Below are 23,213 nucleotides of genomic sequence, written 5' to 3' on the forward strand. Positions count from 1 at the left end.
TGCTGTATGGATGTAACTCACTGTGTCCTACAACTTTTTACCTCTATAATATTTTACCCCTTATAAGAGGAGTTCTATAGAGCTTTACTCGGAGGAAAACCAAGCACTTGTCACAATCTCTTTCACATGTAAATACTTCAGTCATACTGTATATATACAGCTCTTCCTTGGGATGTGGATAGAAAAAGGTTACTTAAACACATCAACTGATTTAGCGAATTACTGTGATTTACTGTATGGATGAACATCTTGCTTTTGTTTTGATCTAAAAAGCCCCTTATTTTGGAAAATCCAGAAACTTCGCCTGTCTCCTATCTATTTTAAGAAGAAAATAAACTAACAGCTATAATTGCTTTGTCGGCTTTTTAAGAATCTGATTAAGTTTTCAAGCATACTTGCAGCTGCTGAGCTGAAGCCTGTTAAATTTCAGACACATATATACATTGAGTATTTTCCAAAGAATCTTTAACATTTACATTTTAAAAAAACAAGACCCTGCCTTTTGGATAATTTGATTGTTAACGTTTATGACTACAGCACATAACGCAGAAGTAAGTGGCAGTACATAGCCAATCTTGGCAGATTTTTAAAAAGCTAAGCAGGTTTTTGTTTACAAAATCTAGGAAAATGCTAAAACAATAGGCTAGAGCAGGGGTATGAAATTCACGGCCCACAGGTGGGATGTGTCACAAGCTGGTCACACCTACCCCAGTTTAGCGAAGGGAAAAAAAGTCACGATACGTCACCTAACAATGATGTGACAATGCGAGTTTGACACCCCTGGGCTAAAGTGACTACGACATTTTTGATAAACCATGAAAACAACAAAAATACCAATTCAGAAGAAGGTGGTGAGAAACCACTTCATTATCATTTATTATCAAGAATCCTATCTGGACATGTCCATGAAGCCAACCTGAGACAAACTCAACTTGAAGGAGATCTAGGGTACAAGTAGTCCTTGATTTATGACCACAATTGAGCTCAACATTTTTGTTACTAGCTGAAACAGTAATTAAGTGCATTTTGCCCCTTTTTATCTTTTTTGCCACAGTTGTTAAGTGAGTCACTGCAATTGTTAAGTTAATAACATGGTTGTTAAGTGAAACTGACTTCTCCACTGTCATGGGCCCATCTCCAGATCCCGCTCTGGATGTGAGTTTGGAGAAGGCGGATTAGCCAGGTCCTTGCGTTGTGGGGGAATACAGCACAGAGGCACAGAGTGGTGTGAAGCTGAGGCCTCAGCCCAATGGACCAGCCTCAACAGGGATGATCGGACAGGCAGCAGGCTGAGATCGAGCCAACAGAACTGTAGCTGTGGCAGGTTAGCCTGGAGGATCCAGGCAGGGAACCCAAGCAGTTGCCAGCAGTCAGCGAGGATGAGGAGATGGAAACCACACCTCCTTCTAATCCAAGGACACACAGGGTGGAAAGTCACAGGTATAACACTGGTAGGCCAGATTAGTCACAAGGAGACAGTCTCGCCTATTGTAAGGGGCTGTAACCGGTATTGCCTATTTAATATCGCCCAAAGTAATGGGCGTTGCTGGAACAACATGTCCAGTTTCTTGCCTCGTGTTCCTGTTTCTTGCATTTTGATCTGCAATCCCATGTTTGAACTTTGGACTGGCCTTTGGACTATGTTTGGACTGAGTCTCGTCAAGAGTTCCACTTGTGCTGAGGTTGGGAACTGGACCCACTCGTTTGGTTTGCTGTTGAAACTGTTGGGGTTTTGAACAAAAAACCTTTGAAATCTTCATTATGAGCCTGTGTAGGGGAAGTAATGAGTAGCAAGAGGCAAAACATTAGTTAGTTAAGTCTAGATGCAGAGACCAAAAATCAGGAAAAGAAGGAAGGAATGGAAGTACTATCCTCTTCCATTTGAAGGGAGGAAGGAAGGTGGTGGAAGGTGTCATCCAGGGGCATCAGTAAACCTTCTGTACTGCAGGACCAAGGATGGCATGGTATGGGAGTCCGTCAGTCTTGGATTTGAAAATCCATACTGTGATGTCTGCAAACTTTGCAAGACTTGGACCAACAGGGAGAGATACTCAGGGACAATCATACAACAAGTAGCAAGATCAAAGGGATCAGATGTGGCAGGTACTCCTGCAATGTTCAATGACTAGCCGTTCAGAAAGGGTGGAGAATGTTAGAGTTTGGCATTGCTTTCATCTAGTTGCTCCTGACTTCAACTTTCAACAGTCAGGTAAAGCCTTTCTTGACACAGGAAGAAAACTTTAGGACTACTGCAATTTGTAGGCCCCAACACTTCAGAAATTTTTATCCAATCAAGGTAGAATCCATGCTTCTTATCTCTCCCTCACTTTGCACTGGTGAAGATAGGGTGAGAATGAGAAATTAGCACTACCTATAATGTAAGATATAGGCTCAGGTTTGTGCTGCTTTATGCTTCCTGGTAGATGTAGCCCACACATGAGGGTGAGGTGAGCAATGTAGTATTTAAGAGCTGCCTGTCACAAAATTAAAGGACATGCACTGAGTTCACATCCACGCCTATCTTCAACAACCCATCATCAACTTAATTAGCTTTTTTGCTGATGGCTTGTTTTTGTATGACTGGCTCTTTTGGAAAGTTTGACTCTGATGTGATTCATTCATTCTTGACCTCTGTTTCCCCAGGGGGAAAAAACCCTGTAAGACTTTCACAGAATTATCCTAACGATCAGTTTTTCCAATTCCACTATGAACAATTGCAGATATTTTGTTCCAGAAATGTAACATGCCAAGTATATAGAATCAATCCTATAGCACAGTATCATTCTAGATTTCCCATGATGTGCAAGTCATATCCCAACATACCTTAATTTATAACTTGCAGGCAAGAGATGCATCAAATTACCTAAAGATGTTCAACAACAGTTTCCTGTCCAGTTTCCTGTCAGTTCACACATACTCTTGATTATTAGTGACATAGTCTACTAAAGAAGATTTCAGCTGTTACATGTATGAACATCTGTATCTGTTAACCGTCTCAGTTAAGCCAGTCAGGAAACAGGACTGTGGGAACTACCATAATTCTGTTTTATTGTAAGGCTACATTTAATAAAATCTTGCAAGGCAGAAGGCACAAACTTCCCATTGCCATTTTTAACTGCTTTATCAATTAGGGTGCTTCTTCCTAAATTCCTTCTCTGACAATTAAGCCATAGGGGGCTCCTGCCTTTCTTGTCTGATTGTTTTCTAGGCAACATCTCTTCCCTTCTTTTCTCAAAGTCATCCACACATTCCATTACAGCAGCTTATGTTTATACTATATATAGCCAGGCTTTATAAGAGAAACCATTTGTTGTACCTTCCAAAGAACAGCCTCCAATTTGGAAAGCTGTCTGTTCTACGTTCAGTTTAAAGATGAAGGTTGTAAGAATGAAAAACAGCAGAAGCTGATTAGTTGCCTGTCAGTAGGATGTAGGCAGCAAACCTACAAAGCACATAGTTCACTTGGGGAAAGTCTTCCCAAGTGCACTTAAATATACTATATTCTATGATATTAGAATATGATACTAGTTAATTTTAAATTCACACTTAAACACATATAATGTTTATTTAAATAATATGTAAAATTCTTTAGGGTTCTGGTGATGCATAACTGGCAACTCTAATCCTCCTTGTTTCCCAATATTGTCTAAATCTTTCAATAAGTTTAATCAGAATTATATATAGTATTATAATAAATCATTCCTTTGAATATTATTCACTAAAGCTACATAAAAATCCATATTTGAAGGGCTAAGTGTGATTCAGAGTGTGCACTGGTGTGCATATAACATCTGTTCAGAAACACTTTAAAGCAACTACATATTTTCTTAAATACCAGCTGCTGAGAGTAATCATGCAAATACAAGAGAAGGTGCAACAGGTTTAAGGAGTTGCTGAAAAGTGTGGTATTGTATGCCCACACACATGGCAAGTGATTAGTTTGATCTTTGAAACTACCAACTAATTTTTGATCACTGAGTTTACAAAGCCGCTACTTCACAAAAAATGATGGTGATTGCTTTACTGCTTTATCTTACTAACATTATAAAATAGTAAATATTATTTATCATAAAATCTACATACTTTTCCATTAAAACATTAATCATGTGTTGGGAAAATGTTGATACAGATTGATGATGCAACTTGGTATCACATGCTAGTATTCATTCATATTTTCCAGTTTTGACATACTAAACCAAATTTTTGTTTTTCAGTTTTTAAATAGTACATCTACTATTTTTCATTCATAATATTCATTATTTCAGGAGAACAAGTAAGATAAATTGCTCAATAAGTAAGCCATTGTTACATAGACAGAGCTCCACAAACAAAAGAATTCTCAAGATTGCAGCTTGAAAATATTGAATCATATTAGTACTTTATATTTTAATTGTTGTATGATTTCTGGTCTACCAATCTCCCTTTTTTCTTCAATTTTCTGTTTGAAAGCAGTATTTTCTTTGCAGCTGTTTATCACTGATAAATAAAGCTAAAATAGGTGCAACACCTCCATCTATTTTTACTCAAATTTAGCTCAGTTACTGTATGGCTGACCAAAATATCAACACATTAAAGCTTGTGTGTTCATTCAAGACTCTGCTTTCTGAGCTATGATACATTGGCTACCTTATTAAGGAGAAACTCTAAAAAGTAAAAGAGGTAGTGGAATATTATGTCTTCAAAGGCTCTGTGTAGCGTAACAGCATGTAGTTGAGCATGATAGAGATGCTTTTATGTCACCAGGTCTAGATATATCACCTTTAGGTAAAGGTAAAGGTAAAGATTCCCCTTGCACATATGTGCTAGTCGTTCCCGACTCTGCTTATTTTACAATCCAACAAATTATCTTGTGACTTTTATAGATATGATTATATTTGGCCAGGGCTGAAAGCTCATGGCATAATTAATTTTGAATTAGACCTCATTTTATTTATTTATTAGATTTTTTTGAGGGCGCCCAATTCTAGAAGGACCCTGGGTAGTTTACAATATGTGCAATACATTGGTTTAAAATGCAACCTAGAAACCACAACATTGCACAGCTGTCAGACGAGAACAGCCAGGTCCACATGTGAAAAATTCAATTAGGTAATTTATTGCTCATGCCTATATACAGGAATATTCTCAGACTGACAGTTTGCACCTGGGTAATACTGGATAAAACTCAACGGCATTCATGATTGGTCATGACTTTGCGCTCTTGTGCCCACATAGGAAATTCTAGACTAATTCCCATTTGTCTCCTTTCCCTGGCTCTGCCAGTCTTTCTCTAGCAACAGCTTACTCACTATTTCTCCAATGTACAAAGTAAATCTGCTCCAGAGGAGAAACCATGTAATAGTAATAGCAATATCATTCCTTTCTCACCATGGCTTCATTTATTTTTTAAAAAATCAGAGAATTATTCATACTTTGTGTCATCGTTCTCCTGCTTGCCCAAGATAATCTTAGGGACATTACAGTACAGTAAACAAGCATAATCTTCTTGTCCGTAGCTGACTCAGAGAGAAATGCTGCTGTGCAGGAAGGCTGTTCACTCTAAATGTTTGACATTCTCACATCGTGTATCTAGTCTTAAAGCTGATAATCACACCTTTATCCCATCTGATTTTCCTCATTTAACTTCAGATGGGCTTCATGAGCCAGAAATGACCTAGGAGAAACTACGTAGGAACATTTGCCAAAATATGATTTAAGTCTAGGAAACGAAGAAAACATTAAAAAGAAACTCAAACTCAACTCTGCCCTAACTCCCTTAGATATAAGGTGGAAAGAAGGGAGATACAGTCAGGCTTTCAAAATGTCAGTACTATGGTCTAGATCAATTACCTTGCCAGCCAAGGTAAAAGCTTTTCTAAGCCTGGGGTAAACCAATTTTCTGAGTTATGAGGTAGGTTTTAAAAAATACCATATGTGCTGCTCCACAGGCAATTTAGGACCTCTGCTTATATTAGTGTGACGCACTACATCAATAATACACTGTTTAATGAGCAATGTCTATGGAAATTCTCAATCATCCAGGTCATTGATTGTCCCAAAGTGCTTTTCAAAAGGCAACTGGACTTTTTTTTTCTTTGAAAATGTTTTCTTTCTCATCCAAGCAGCTTCCAGAACTTCAAGAACTGAAGACGCTTTTTAGACGAGAAGCGATAACTAATCTTGTAAGATCACCACTCACATAAAGTCATATTTTGGTTTGTTTGTGGCTTACCATGATATGCCCAATCCGCCACTCTGTTTTAGAATGGGTATATACATTATGTTAAGCAAAAACATTTGGCATTTATCCTTTAGTGCAATGTATCGCCTAGAGGGACCTTTGCTTCATGTTTACCTTAAGCTCTCAAAACTGTCTAAAGAGTTGCTGGATGCTTGTAAATATTCAAGGGTTAACTGCATTATATTTATGTTGTAACTATCCCAATTTTAGTTGAACTTGAACTTGCTTCTAAATATATGTTAAAGCAACTAAGATTTAAATTAAACATGATTACAGGTGAACAGACTCGTTGTACTTGCTATTTCCAAATAAACCCAGTAACTCCTGTTAAGCCAGACAATATCTAAACAACTCATGGTAGAGATGGAAAAAAGGAAGCAAAATCACTTCCAGAAATCTGCAACAAATTATGTAGGGAAAAATCCCAAAGAAAGCTCTCTTGATCAAGATTTTACCATTTATAACTCAAAGAGTGTCAACATCCAATGTTTTAAATAAAATTGCAGGGCAGATGTAGTGTATGTCCAATTATTTTAGCCTGAGCTGAAATGACACACTTTTTTTTCCTATTCTTTTTACCAAACCTGTACCCCACTGCTTATTTATTGCAGTAAAGGAAAAGAATATGCTATATTTTTGTCTATATTTACTTGAGAGAAAAGCATCCAAGTCAGGGATGAGATGTCATATTATGAGATTGCAAATAGACACCCATGTGCTCCCAATTCGCTATAGTTGAACAAATATGTTCAATATCAATATTCATATGTCCATGAATATGTTATTTTTATGTGCCATTATTATTCCACATTTTAGCATGCTGTGTTACCAACTTCATTGTCAATCTTTAAGGCCTACGTAATGCCAGATAATGTTATTTATGGAAATCAATGCCAACCATAAACATTGCAGAGGAGCAACTAACTTCCATAGCTTCAAGACAATGCGCTACAGTTCCTGTGGAGAAATATTTTTTACAGAGATGGAAATCAAAGGCATATGATAACTCAGCAACCATGAGGCCAAGAATTTGATTGAAGTAGACTATTCAGAAATGTTAACACCCTATACTGAAATATAAACATGGCAAAAATTCCACACAGTCCTAATCGTATTTTGTTTAAATTTTATTGCTTCTACAATGTCTAGCTTTTCTTTTGTGATGATGAAAACAGCAAATAGAAATGCATAAGAAATTGTAATTAATTTATAAAAATTACACAGTACACATGAAACACTGGGTCAGAAAAATAATGGTGTGATTGTAAAATATATTAAAGGCATGGTGGAAGATGGAAGCCTGTTCTGCCTTTGACTTCCTGCCCTTTTTCATTCGTTACAATCTCATATTCAAGCTCTAAATCTAGGCTTATTAAAAGGTGAATTGGGAAGAACAGGGCAGATAGAGGAAAATGTTAAGGCACTTTACTGGAGTGTTTGGACATTTATCTTGCTCTCCATATTATATTTAGTTGCAGATCTGGGGTAAAAATCCCAGAAGATAGATAGGAAATACTATATCCATATTACCAGTCAGAGACTGAAGCTGAAAGCTTCGCAATAAAGGCATAGTTGATGTGTTCCTTAAACAAACATATCTAGATAAAAGTCATATTGCTATAGTGAGGAGGTATACATAAGGTATATTTCATCAAATTTCCAGAAAGAATATTCTTCCAAGAATTGCAAGCAAGTGAGGTATTGAACAAATCTGAGAAGAGCCACCCAGAGTCACCTTGTAGGGGTGATGGAGGTCATAAACATTTAATAAAAAAACAAGCAAGCAAGCAAATAAATAAATAAATTGAAGAAAGAAAGGAAAGTCTGTTTCCAATTTTCTATTGCTTTCTATTGCTTTTCCGCTAAAATGACATTTAAAGTTCTCACAAATGAGTGTTGGATATTTTTGTCTGGGTGACAGCAGAACCCTGCCTTTTCTCCCCTTTCAAATGTTCATATCAAGCAGGATCCAGTCTTTCCCCTAAACCTCAAAAACAGGAGAGGGTCAAGTAATCTCACCAACAAGAATAGCAGAACAGGACTGTTACTTTCCTGAATTTCCTGATGTGAAGCATGGATTGTCAGTCACAGCCTGAGTTTCAAGCAATTTTATTCTTTTTTTCATTTATTTTTAGGATATATCCTCCCTTTCAACTAAGACAGCTAACAAGAAACAGAAAGCATAATCATGGAAAATTCACAGAAACACTTAAGCACACATTAAGCTATTGAAACTAAAAAGACCTGTAGTCATAGGAAGAATGCCTAGCCTCCCTTTCTAAAAGCAGAAAACTGAGGACTGAATATATGTCTGGAGGCAAGGAAGCAGGTTTCACCATTCCAGAGCAGCAAAAGAATAAGCTCTCCACCCCAGGTTCCTAATAAATGGGAGCCGCTTTTAGAGCGGTGTTTCTCACTTGGCAAATTTAAGATGTGTACTGGCTGAGGAATTCTGGGAGTTGAAATCCATGACTCTTAAGGTTGCCAAGATTGAGAAACGTTGTTCTAGAGGATTTTATATTCAGGCACGTTCATATTGAGACAAGCAGCTCCTCAGATAGTCCTCTCAACTTTTTAGACCTTAAAGCTCAAAGTAACACTTTATGGTTTTATCCATGAAAAATCACTGGCAAATAAAGTCATGTGGGCCTTTCAGCAAAAGCACTTAAAGCAAGTGGTCTCTTGCTTTAATCCCCCAGCTAATAGCCTAATCACAATATTTTGCATATAGAAATTGACTTTCTAACTCCAGAGGTGCATTTAATTCAGTACTGCCAGTGACACCTGCTATCCGAGATGTTGGCAACCAAACCCAGGACCTTTCAGATATAAACGTATTTCAAACACAACTGAGAGGTGGACTTTTGCCACTTCAAGGTTCCCCCTACTTTTTACTTGGGCGTTCTCCTGGATGAACGGCTGTCTTTCGAAGATCATTTGGCGGCCGTCTCCAGGAGAGCTTTTTACCAGGTTCGCCTGGTTCGCCAGTTGCGCCCCTTTCTAGACCGTGATGCCCTATGCACGGTCACTCACGCCCTCGTGACGTCTCGTCTGGTTTACTGCAATGCTCTCTACATGGGGCTCCCCTTGAGGGGCACCCGGAGGCTTCAGTTAGTCCAGAATGCGGCTGCGCGGGTGATAGAGGGAGTCCCTCGGGGTGCCCATGTAACACCTCTCCTGCGCAGACTGCACTGGCTGCCTGTGGCCTTCCGGGTGCGCTTCAAGGTTTTGGTAACGATCTTCAAAGCGCTCCATGGCATAGGGCCGGGCTACCTATGGGACCGCCTGCTGCAACCGAATACCTCTCACCGACCCGTGCGCTCTCACAGAGAGGGACTCCTCAGGGTGCCGTCAGCCAGACAGTGCCGTCTGGCGACACCCAGGGGAAGGGCCTTCTCTGTGGGGCACCACCTCTGGAACGAACTCCCCAGGACTTCGTCAACTTCCGGACCTCCGAACCTTCCGTGAGCTTAAAACATATTTATTCATCTGCGCAGGACTGGACTAGGTTTTAAATTTATATGGGTTTTAACTGGGTTTTATTGTGTATATTGTTATTTTTAACTATTGGGCTATGTTGAATAAGTTTTTTAATCTGATGTTTTATTTTGTATCCTATATGTATTTTTATTTTGCCTGTGAACCGCCCTGAATCCTTAGGGAGATAGGGCGGTATATAAATATGAATAAATAAATAAATAAATAAATAAATAAATAAATAAATAAATAAATAAATAGTTACAAATGTATTCCTGAAGGGGCCATCAAGAATTCACATGCCCAATTTAAAGGGGGGGGGAGGAGAGTACTTTAAGTGTTTTTGTTTTTGAGCCAATTTTGCCATTGCATTTTGGATAAGTTACAATTTGTTGCATCCAGATCCTTGTACTTATGTTTCTGCATATATGGAGACAAGCAGTGGCAATAACAAATAAGAGACTAAATAACCCCATTTGTTTGAAAGAGGTTCTGTCTCCATTCCTCCTGAGGAAAAGTTATCCAATCTTACCTATTCATATATCCAAAATATGTTTGCACATAACAACAACCACCACAGGCCTTTTAGTTCTTCCTTTAAATGAAATATTAATGTTACTTTTGTTTAAAAAAATATAGGCATTCATCAGAAAATCTATAAAAATGATATTGCTTTTTCAAAGATAACAGCTAAGAAATTAATGTAACTGTTAATTATACTGTAAGTGAGAATTTGCAAACAAAACTTCCAGGATTTTATAATAAATTTGTTGGCAAAATTATGTGGTCAGCTAAATAATTCTATAAATGTTTATTCATCTTTTTTAGTATGTACAAATCTTTCAGTTCATTAATCACTTGCTTTTCTGATTTTTGTAGTGACGTTAGGTAAAAATACATAAATGCAGCTGTTTTTGTTGAATGTTTGAGAACATGTATGCGTTTAATAATTACAAACTTAGGTATTTCATTTTTTTCTCATCTGTACTCTAACCTTCCTTACTGAGAAATGCCCTTTTCCATTATTAACTGAAAACAGAATTAAAACAAGAGGTCTTATACATTACTTAAATGAACTGCATAGTTTCAAGCAAGGCATTCTCCTCTAAAAGAGCCTTCAATAATGTTTGTTTGGAAGTTAGTGCATTCAAGTAAGGATCCCGCCCAACATTAATAAAAAAAACTTATGGCATACAAGTTTAGCCAGTTTATTGTGTCCTACTGAGTATGATCTGGGATAATTGAAAAGTAGCCTAATAACTGCTCCTTGAATAAGTTCTCTTAATTGCCCTTAATCTTACTTTCTATTAAAGTCTTTAATCACAGATCACCTTTTCATTTGCATTTGCATTTCCTTTTCATTTTGCACAGCAAACGTAACACAATGTCATTATACAAATGATAAAATAAGGGAACAAAAACACAATAAAGGGAACAACAACCCCCATTGAGAAAATGGAAAAGAACACATAGAAATCAAATGATTTACCAACAACATAATTTGATTCTCCATAAAGGTAAGGGAACAAAGGATAAGAATTTGAACAAAAAGAAGTTCTCAGAAAAGGAGTTGTGGGGCTGTTCTACAAAGGCAAAAGAAACAACTGAGAATCTGACAAATCAGAAAGAAAAGCTAAAAGAAGTAACCAGCGTTAAGGGACATCTGTGGCTTTTTCAAATACCATGTATTTTTCTGTGAACTAGTACTAAAAGGGAGTGTAGTTTTATTGAAGAAAAATAGGCTGTAAAGTATGCTAAATATTTGTATGTCAAAGATGTACCTACCATTTATGTACAAACAGGCCTTTTATTAAAAATATTTTACAAATTTCACTGAAAGTCAAGTGGCAAATCAATTTAATAAATTATTAATTATTAAACTCTTTCGTTCAAAATCCATGTTCAGGCCACAGTTTGCAATGATAACAAAATCAAAGATGACCTAAAACTAGTAAAAGTTTTTCACGGTTTTTATATATACTGCATGTAAAGTCCACATAAATTCTATAAACCTCTTAATCTTGAGTATGAACTGGAAGGGACTTGCCATCTTTCATCTTAAAATACATACAAAAAATGCATGATTGGAAATATTAAATGAGTGGTGTTTTTGCAGCTATTGAACCTCACAGACTACCAAATCAAGGAAGAAAACTTCCATCCTACCTGGTTCAGTGCAATTCTTTCGATAGAGATGTTTTACTTCTTCTGGTTTATCGGTGACATTATCCTCAGTTTCTTGCAGTAGTCTTCTTCCCAGCCATTTGTCACTAGTCTCCAAATCAAAGTTCAGAGATTCGTAAACTACCAAGAAAGAAAGAACTAAGTCAGTATACTTGAATAAGCATCATATTTGAACTTTTATTGTTCTAGGTGTCAGGATCAGATCCAGCAAGGAAAAGGTCACAAAGAGAAAGGAATTAGGTTTCCCACTTAAACAGATTAACAGACTTAAAGGGACTTTGCAGGTCATCCAGTCTAACCCCCCCGCCCAAGCAGGAGACCCTACACAATTTCTGACAAATGGCAGTCCAATCTCTTCTTGAAAGCATCCAGTGATGAAGCTCCCACAACTTCCGAAAGCAAGCTGTTCCATTGGTTCATTGTTCTCCTTATTTCTAGGTTGAATCTCTCCTTGATCAGTTTCCATCCATTATTCCTTGTCTAGCCTTCAGGTGCTTTGGAAAATAACTTGACCACCTCCTCTCTGTGGCAGCCCCTCAAATATTGGAACATTGCTATTATGTCTCCCCTGGTCCGTCTCTTCACTAGACTAGCTATGCCCACTTGCTGTAACTGTTCTTTGCATATTTTAGTCTCCAGTCCCCTAATTATCCTGGTTGCTCTTCTCTGCACTTTTTCTAGAGTCTCAACATATTTTTAATAGTGTGGTGACCAAAACTGGATGCAGTATTCTGGTCTTATTAAGGCTTTATAGAGTGGTATTAGTACCTCAATTGATCTTGATTGTATCCCTCTATTAATGTAACTTAGGTGTCAGTTTTGGAAGCTGACATTAGAATTGCATTGGCTTTTTTGGCTGCTGCCACACACTGTTGGTTCATATTTAACTGGTTGTCCACTAAGACTCCAAAATTTCATTTTGTTAGATAGGGTCCAGTGTTCAAGTCTGTCAAGATCCAGCTGGATCTTGAGCCTATCTTCTAGGGTGTTAGCTATTCCTGCCATCTTAGTATCATCCACAAATTTGTTAAATTCCCCTTCTATTCCCTCATCTAAATTGTTTATAAAAACATTGAGGAATACTGGGCGTAAGACGGAACCTTTTGATACCATTGCTTACTTCCCTCCATGGAGATGTAGAACCATTAAGGACTACTCATTGAGTACGGTCAGTCAGCCAGTTACGAATCTATCTGGTGGTGATGCTATCTATCCCACTTTTTTTTCTAGCTTACTAAGAATTAAGTTGTGGTCTACTTTGTCGAGTGCCTTGCTGAATTCTAAGTATATTATGTCCACAGTATTTCGCTGGTCTTGTATTCCTACAATAATTTTACATGTCCTTGTCCTTAATCTCTGGGTCGTTTCATTGCAAAACAAAATCTCCACTCCATGCATGTTTGTTAAGAGTTACACTGAAAACATAAACTGAAAGGAAAAAGCTGGGAGCTCTCAGGATATTATCTAGCACAATTATCATTAACATTTATCAGATTTTGCAATGTTCTTAGTCACTGCTTCGAACCAGTCAACCACTGTTTCAGATTAGGCAATGTCTCAAACCAGCTCCCATTCTCCCATCTCAAGCTATTAGTGATTTGACCAGTCCTCCCTAGGCAGTGCTGGCTGGGGATGATGGGAAAGGAACACAATATATCTGAAGGCAACAAATAGGGGATGTTAGCAACCTGAGCTTAATTAGAGGATGTACTCCACCTCCCAGATAAGGTAGCTACTTGTAACATTGCATACTTTACAAGGTTGTGGAGGAAATAAAATTGAGAACACTTAGGTCAATGAAACCAGAAAGTGCTTTGTGTTGCAGGAAACATACACACACACACAAATGTGACCAAGAAAAACAACACAAGTAATTAAATAAGTTGCCAGAATTAACATGAGTAAGAAATGTGGGAAATCAACCTTCTTTTGAAATTAACCAGATCAGCCTAGCACTGTCTTTCTAACTTTCAATATCTTGCCAGGCTTTAGTTTTAGTTCTGCCACCAGGGAAACGCCAAAGCTGGAACTTCAAGCCTTCTGTATACAAAGCAGGTGCTTTGTTATTCAGCAGCATGTCTCTTTCTCATAAAAAGCACATGGGAATCACTTTGCTGTTCCTGTTAAGTGAGTTTGAAAATGCAAATATTTAAACAAAATAGCCAGAAAAACATATAAAAACAAAGGGCATTAGAAAGATTCCAGAGGAAACTGATTTTTGGAAGCACAAATGTTGGATAAACTAAAGATATTTTATGCTCTTTTCACAAATGTTTATGGATGCCTTCAACAAGAGTAGTTTTTATGTGCACGAGAGGTAACTAACTAGATATGCAATGCATTGTTACTGATATATTGTCCTCCTTTCCCACTTTACTTTATAGGAGACGATAGTGAGCAAAACTCCAATTTTTCCATTTCAATTCAAACACATGGCACCTGTCCAAGATATATTTTTTTGGCAAGTGCTACTTAATCCTGGAAACTTGCATGTTGCTCTGATTAAGCATGGAGTACATGTTCATATGCCAGTAACATTTGGCAGGCTACAGCAGCGTGGTGCTCATTATATGCTATGCAGTCTCAGTCTGAACCTCTTTCAAGAGTTAGCAGTGCTTTATGCCAGGTTTCCATTACAAGTTTCACTTTTTCTTGCCTCAAGTTAAATGTACTACAGTTCTTTCTTTCCTATATATCTCTTTTTTCATTCAGTTTTTCCATACAGACATCAGGGAAAAGAAGAATTAGTGTCAAAATTGTTGGATAAGTGTAGCAAGACAGGTTCTGCTGCCTTATACAAATAAAAAGATAAAATTAATTCATGTTGAACCCCAGGTTACTTCATATAGAAATCCTTGGAAAAAAGAAGAAAGAGATAAAAAGCATAAAATGTTTTAAAGCAAAGCATGAAATGTTAACCATATGGAATAATTTTAATCAATCTTCTCAACAGCCAGTTGATAAGCAGAACACAAGCTTGTTTGCTCCAAAGCAAAGTAATCACATTCTGATTTTTAATCCATACAATCCTTCCCAAAAGGATGTCAACAAAATTATTGATATTAAACTAAAATGAAAGAATAGTGTAACAATACTGTACTATATCATACAATATGTTTCCCATCACTCTTTTTAAACTTTCTGTATGGTGTTCAGTAAGCATGAAAAAATATGTTGAATAACTCTCATTTAATATCATAATAAATATATTGAATAGCATTTAAACCTTGAAGCTTTGATTTCTTACTATTCAATGCCATGGTAATACAAGTCTTTATTTCAAAGTTCAAAATAACTGATAATTGTCCTTAACAATAAAAAATGCTCTTGATTTGCAAAATTCCAAAGCATGCTTCAATATATAAAAAATTAAGCTTTAGATATATTTGTCTCAGTACATTCTCTGATTTTTTTCAAAGTGTTAGTTAGCTGTTAAGAATTTAGGAATGGATATTATATGTGTGTGTTTATGTGTGTATACACAGATACATACAAGCACATCTTAATCTTATTCAGTTTTTCATTGTTAATTAAAATGAGAACTCTGCATTTAAAAGACATTACTTACATCAATTTCAATTCCATTTATGTGATCAAAGACCAGCAGAGATAATCAACAAATACAATTTAAAACACAATTAAAATCCATTTCTAAAATAACCTAACTAACATCTAATTAAAGACTAAAATTATATTTTATGATATCTAAAATTATAGCAAAATAAAGGAATCTATTAATATCTGAGAAATGTTAATATTTAAAATGCAGATGAATTATAGTTACAGGAAATTCATTACGGGATATTGGCCCATCAGAGTTCGACACATCTTCTACACTGCTGTACAAAATCTAGCTGTACATGTGCTGAACTTGTAGACAAGGGCTACTTTGTCTGTAAGCAACATCTAAGCATAAACCAAACCTAAGTGATCAAAATATCTACCAATCAGAGAAAATATGAACCTGGCTCGGATGTCTCCGTATAGGAGCAACGAAGAACGACACATTCTGTTTCCAACTCTCTGGAATCACAGGGGCAAAGCCTTTCAAAAGTTCAATGGAAATGGTCTTCTCAGGGTGCCGTCAGCCAAACAGTGTCGGCCGGTGACCCCCAGGGGGAGAGCCTTCTCGGTGGGGGCACCTACCCTCTGGAATGAGCTTCCCCCAGGACTTCGACAACTTCCTGACCTCCGGACCTTTCGCCGCGAGCTTAAGACATATCTATTCTTCCAAGCAGGACTGGCTTAAATAGGGTTTTTAAACATGGATTTTATTGGGGTTTATTTTATATTTTGTATTGTATTTTAAATTTAGGCTATACTGAATAAGTTTTTTAAATAGTGTTTTTATTGTAATGTATTGTATTATTTTATCTGCCTGTTCACCGCCCTGAGTCCTTCGGGAGAAGGGCAGTATAAAAATTAAATTATTATTATTATTATTATTATTATTATTATTATTAATAATAATAATAATAATAATAATAATAATAATAATAATAATAATAATAATAATAATAATATTATTTACCATCCAATCCTGCAAAGGGTAGAGCATGGCACTGGGCTCCCTTACACACAGATAAACCCAAAGCTTGGGGGAGCCAACCAAAGTCCCATAAAGGAGCTCGGCCAGTGGTGGGATTCAAATAATTTAACAACCAGTTCTCTGCCCTAATGTTTTCTTCCAACAACCAGTTCAACAAACTGCTCAGAAAGTTTAACAACTGGTTCTCCGGAAGCGGTGCGAACTGGCTGAATCCCACCACTGAGCTGGGCTAGAGGCTTAGCCTTAAAGAGTTTAAGTGCAGCTGGATCGGAAAAATTTAAGGATGGCATTGGCAGATCTTTGTCCAGTAGAAGCAGCATATTCCAGTAGCAGCAGTATATTCACAGTGGGCTTCCCTCCAACTAATGGCATGCATAACCATTCCAGCATCCCAGTGGTCTCATGATCAAAATTCAGATGCTAGGTAACAGGCATGTATTCATGACAGTTGCAGTTGTAGTGTCCCAGGGCGGGGCCACGTGATCACCTTTTGTTACCTTCTGACAAGCAAAGTCATTGGGAAAGCCAGATTCACTTAACAACTTAACAAAGGTAACAACTACAATGATTCACTTCACAACAATGGCAAGAATGTTCTGTTTTATTATCATTAATGCTTCATAAACGAGCTTGGGCTCTTAGGCAAAAGCCATAATCTTGTTTTTCTGATAGTGTATTTCAAGATTAACCTTGTTGCAGTATTGGACCAAAGCAGTGGTGGGAGTCAGCCAGTTCGCACCACTTCAGGAGAACCGGTTATTAAACTTTCTGAGCAGTTTGATGAACTGGTTGTTGGAAGAAATAAGTAGGGCAGAGAACCGGTTGTTAAATTATTTGAATCCCACCACTGGACCAAAGTTCTTAGAGCTCCTTTGAGGCCTGTTGGTGTTCTGGAAAGAATTGCTGCAGCAGCATCTGCATAGAACAGCAGGGCGATGATGCAACCCCCTATTTTAGGGGGATGGAAATATTGATCATTTGGACATCTCACCACACCATTGCTGTAGAAATTGAAAAGCAGGGGACTAACATGCATCCCTGTTTTAACCCCTTTTGAGTTGTAACTGGTTTTGAGATAACCCTTGCATATTGCACCTGATCTTAAGAATTGTATTGGTGTATAGGGTGCAAATGAAATGAAGAAGCTTATGGTTGATTGATGTGACTTCCAGTTTCTCACTTAATTTGGTCCTGGATACAGAATCAAAAACAGCCTGCAGACCAATGTTGGCACCATACAATGATACTGCCTTGTTGGTTGAATATTTTTCAGTCAGGTGCCTTCTCTAAAACTGGCCTGCTCTTCCACTATCAGATTTCTTGACCCAGCCAGTCCTTAAGTATATTATGGAGGTGCTTAGAATAAAGTTTGCTTATTACATTAAGCAAGATAATTGACCTGTAGTTAGCAGAGTCATCTCTTTTTCCCCTTCTTAAAAATTGGAATTATACGGTAATTGCCAGGCCCATCTTTGGGGCTGTATGCCTTGGTGTCAACATTGGTGAAAAGTGATTCCAAAATTGGAGCCCACTGTTCTATTATTCTTCAATAGTTCTGGGGGAATCAAGTCAGTTCCAGGGGCCTTCCCCTCCTGAGTTGGCTGATAAGGGACTTAATTTCAGATACAGATATTGGGAGCCACTCAGGTAAATTAAAAGGTAAAGGTAAAGGTTTCCCTTGCACATACGTGCTAGTCGTTGCCGACTCTAGGGGGGCGGTGCTCATCTCCGTTTCAAAGCCGAAGAGCCAGCACTGTCCGAAGACGTCTCCGTGGTCATGTGGCCGGCATGACTTAATGCCGAAGGCGCACGGAACGCTGTTACCTTCCCACCAAATTATAGCATTTGCTTACTTTCAACCTCTGAACACCTCAGATACTCAGATGTATCATTAGAGTTGCCATTTTCTCTAATAAAGATTGTTCAAGTCTTTGTTCAGGATTGTCCAAAATTACAATGGTGTTGAATGAATGGCACTTTCAACTGGTTCTCAGGAAGCTGCGGTCCTCTCATTGTGATTTCCATGTATCCTGCCAGCTCCCTACAAGCAAAGTTAATGGGAAATCAGTTGTATCATGTGAGGCCCTTGCTTTATGACTTAAGTACAGTCCTTACTTAATGACACCAACTAAGACTATTGGAATTGCCACTATTAAGCAATGTAGTCACATGACATCACACTTTACAACTGCATCACTTAGGGATGGCAATTCCGGTCAGAATTGCCATCGTAACCCAAGGACTTCCTGTAGCAAATTCATGTGACTGACAGACAATCCAAAAAGGAGCAGCAGCACTTCAAATACTTCCATGTATTCCAGAGACTGTAAGACATGGGTCCTATTCAGCAGGTTCTGACAGGTTCTAGGAGAACCAGTAGCAGAAATTTTGAGTAGTTCAGAGAACCGGCAAATACCACTTCTGGCTGGCCCCAGAGTGGGGTGGGAATGGAGATTTTGCAATGTCCTTCCCCCAGGAGTGGGGAGGGAATGGGGATTTTGCAGTATCCTTCCCCTGCCATGCCCACCAAGCCATGCCCACCAAGGGCGGGTTTCAAAACCTGTTGCGACCAGTTTGCTCGTGGGCGTGGGTGCACTCGCGCACGGGCGCAACACTTTTGCTCATGCACAGAAGCATCCAGATGAATGGGCGGAGCTTCCCACCACCGCTGCTACCAGTTTGCCCGATCCGAGATGAACTGGTAGCAACCCACCACTGATACCACCAAGCCACACCCACAGAACCAGTAGTAAAAAAATTTGAATTCCACTATTGCTGTAAGATATTTAAAAGAATGTAAATTGTCAAAAATGAATGAAATTATTTAATACACCTTCCAAACAGCTTCCAAGTATATACAGAGTAATACAGGTATTCCTCAACTTACAACAGTTCATTTAATGACTGTTCGAAGTTACAATGGCACTGAAAAAAGTGACTTATACAACTCAACACAATTCCCCACCCCACCCGCTTCTGCCACCATCACACTCCTTATTCTTCTGCTCTACTGGGAAAGGGCAAGATGCAAGAAAAAGAAGTGGGTTGGGTTTGGGCATATTGTGTGTGGAGCATGAAGAACAGCATGTAGGAAGGAGAAGGAAGTAATTAAAAATAAAAGAATTATTGTATATGGAGAATAAAAGTGTATTTGTATTTGCAGTGATCAGTCACAGATATCTTCATCACCTCTGACCATCTGACATTGAACACCAGATAATCAAGCAGCAAACTTGACAATCAGTCAGTTCAGAACTCTCCATGACAGGAGTCTCCAACCTTGGCAAGTTTAAGCCTGGAGGAATTCAACTTCAACAAGATTTCTAAACTAATGTCGGTAAGATACTTTTCCTCAGTTCAATGACAACACTAGTGTCAAACTCGCAGCGTCATGTTGCCGTCACATGACATATCACAATGTTTTTTGCCTTTGCAGAGTCCGGGTGGCTGTGGCCTGCACGTGACTCATCCAGCCAGCGGGCCACCATTTTGACACCTCTGAATTACAGGATAAGTAATTATAGGTAGTCAACTTGCAACCATACTTGGAATGAGAATTTCTACAACTAAGCAAGTGTTTCTGAATTTAGATCAGACTTTACTGAAAAGAGTGCCAACAAATAATTCTTCAATTATACCTTTATCTTTACTTATCGTATCATCTTCAAATTTCTAGGTTCTATCATATCGCAAGATCTAAAATGGACAGCTAACATCAAAAACATCATTAAAAAAGGACAACAAAGAATGTTCTTTCTGCGCCAACTCAGTAAGCTCAAACTGCCCAAGGAGCTGCTGATTCAGTTCTACAGAAGAATTATTGAGTCTGTCATTTGCACCTCTGTAACTGTCTGGTTCGGTTCTGCAACCCAACAAGAAAAACACAGACTTCAGAGGATAATTAGAACTGCAAAAAAAATAATTGCTACCAACCTGCCTTCCATTGAGGACCTGTATGCTGCACGAATCAAGAAGAGGGCCGTGAAAATATTTACTGACCCCTCACATCCTGGACATAAACTGTTTCAACTCCTACCCTCAAAACGACGCTATAGAGCACTGCACACCAGAACAACTAGACACAAGAACCGTTTTTTCCTGAAGGCCATCACTCTGCTAAACAAATAATTCCATCAACACTGTCAGACTATTTACTGAACAGGAAGCTAAAATTCAAAGCCCAAGAGAGGGTATAAATCTCTCTCTCTTTCACACCCATGTGCTCTTTTTGCCCAGGACCTCAAACTATGTGGCCCTGTCCACCATTAAACCATCTTTCCAAGCAGTCTCCATGTTTCCAGTAACTTTCTTCCCACTTAGAACTGAACCCAGGAAGACATTTCTTCCAACAGTTGCAGTATGAAGAATTTCCCTTCAGGATTCCAAGTAGTCACACCATTTTTCAGAGTACTCGGTTCTACTCTCTCTCCTGGTTTTTCATTTACTGCCTTCCTCCAATGAAAATTCAAGTGTCATAATGGTACCCACTATGGATATGGCATTGCCTTGCACGGTTTTCCAAAATACTCAAGAGATATAAATCAGAAAATCCTCCAGATTCCTCTTTTTTTTATTATTGAAAAAGTTTTACAATGAGAATATTCTTTCGTAGACATTCTTTTGAGTACACTAAAGTTTCTTCATTCTCTCTTAACTCCATTAAAATTAGTCCAATCTTCAACAATAAACAATATTCCATCTTCCAATGTTTCAGTAACAAAAGTCCAACTGCCGATATTAGATTTAGAGTCAATTTACTCATTATTATTCTTCATAATATCTTATATAATCCAGCAAGTTTATAAATCTACCATACATAATAACAAATAATATCATTTTTCAATCCTTAATACTCCATTTCTTATTCTATTATTATCATTACCTTATTTAACCCCAAATCTATTTTTATCCAAAATAATTTACAATACTACAATCACTCAAGCATTAAAATTATAAATTCAAACAATACCATTTAACTTTAATCCAGATTCTTCCCCATATTTCCATCACTATAAATTACCAAACCTTCAGATTATAAATTCAAACAGTACCATTTACATTTAATCCTAACTGCAGATTTCTCTTGCCTGCTGAGCTCTCTCCTTTATGTCATTAGAGACGCCCTTTGACCAGCAAAAATATAGCATATGAAACATGCTATTCATTGTTGGGAGTTAAGTCAAGAGAAGCTTCTTACATTACTCTTACATTACTAACAAATCCTGTTATAAAGTATTTTGAAACTTTTAGCCCTTTCCTTATCAAGCTGTTCAGATTTTTAATGTTTCCATTAGACATTCATCATTGTGGAGGGCTGCAACATCAAATGATATAGCACACATTTTTCTTAAATGGGAAATGAGCCAAAACTTCCTGCAGTGTGAATAGCAAAAGAGAATCAATATGAGCTTGAAATTTCTTGGAAAAGACAAGGAATAAGTTTAGAGAGATTACAAAAGTAACTTCTTTATTTAGGTTTGCACTCATACCATATCTCTTCCACTTCTTTTTAAGAAGCTTGAGATGCCAGTAAGTGCATCAAACATAGGCACTACTGTGAATTACTCAGCATCTGACAATCAGCACAAATTGCTGCACTGTTTTATTTCTTTGAATAAAATCCAGGACAGAGTGAAAGGGGAGGAAAAGGAGTATAACTGGTTACAGACAGGCTTTTTTTCCAGCTCAACAAGTGGCAGCCTGTAGCTGACTTTGTCTTAAGCTTGGAAGTTAAACAGGATCACTCCTGGTTGCTACTTACAAATTGGGATATATATATATGAAAATATGAATGCCCAGCGCAATGCATTGGTTCATTCTGAAAGCTAAACTATTTATCTTAAGTGAAAATTAATTGTTTTGTCACAGCTGTGGTTATATCAAATATAAACAATAATTATGAAACATAAACAATGGGCAGGTTTCCTGACAAAAGACATCTATTACATTGTCTCCAATTTTCTACATTGTTTGCAGTTCTCATCAACATCTACCATTGGGGCTGGAGAAGGAATAAAAACTGGTTGGGTTTTGTTTTTGTTTTTTAATATTTTTTTACTGAGGACTTCCTTTCCTTAAACTTCCTGAACCTATCTATCTGAATAATGACTGGATTTTCCCCTCAAAAGGGTAAGTAATCTGTAAATATCTATCAATTTAACTATTGTTAAAACTTACAAAGTTACAGACTCTTTGGACACTTTTTTAAAATCATTTTTTTCAGATGTCAGAAATTTGCAGAACTGTTAGTGCACCAGTACATCTCATCTCATTGTGTTGAAAAATAAAAATGCTGTACCTACTTGTGTTTTCCCATGTTCATCCACATAGGAATGGTTTCAGGGGTGGGTTCTAAATTTTTTTACTACCGGTTCTGTGGGTGTGGCTTGATGGTCATGTGACACTGGGCGTGGCTTGATGGTCATGTGACTGGGTGAGAGTGGCTTGGTTGTCATGTGACTGGGTGGGCGTGGCCAATAACAATAAATAATAAAAATAATAAACAAAGTATACAAAACAATGAGAGGTACCAAAAACCAGCTTTCACACTTTACACACATACAACACAACACAACACAACTGATTCACACACAATGTAAAAGCAGCTGCGCTTCACCCAAAAGAGCCCCTGCAACAAGCAGGAACCTCACAAAGCCACAAAAAGCTCAAAAAACAACTTTCACACTTTACACACAACACAAGACTCTCTCTCTCTCTCTCTCTCTCTCACACACACACACACACACACACACACACACACACACACATACACACAATGCCACA

At 37.8% G+C, this 23,213-nt stretch overlaps 1 protein-coding gene across 2 annotated transcripts in view; it reads right to left on the bottom strand.

Annotated features, from left to right (window-relative positions):
* SLC24A3 (solute carrier family 24 member 3) overlaps positions 1-23,213 on the bottom strand; it is a 205,385-nt gene that overhangs the window by 151,601 nt on the left and 30,571 nt on the right. For both annotated transcript variants that reach the window (XM_058178333.1, XM_058178334.1), the window contains exon 2: positions 11,864-12,001. In XM_058178333.1, coding sequence (XP_058034316.1) covers positions 11,864-12,001 — 138 coding nt within the window. The remainder of the gene's footprint in view (positions 1-11,863; positions 12,002-23,213) is intronic.

The sequence above is a fragment of the Ahaetulla prasina genome, chromosome 3 (genome assembly GCF_028640845.1).
Source record: "Ahaetulla prasina isolate Xishuangbanna chromosome 3, ASM2864084v1, whole genome shotgun sequence".
NCBI classification, from domain to species: domain Eukaryota; kingdom Metazoa; phylum Chordata; class Lepidosauria; order Squamata; family Colubridae; genus Ahaetulla; species Ahaetulla prasina.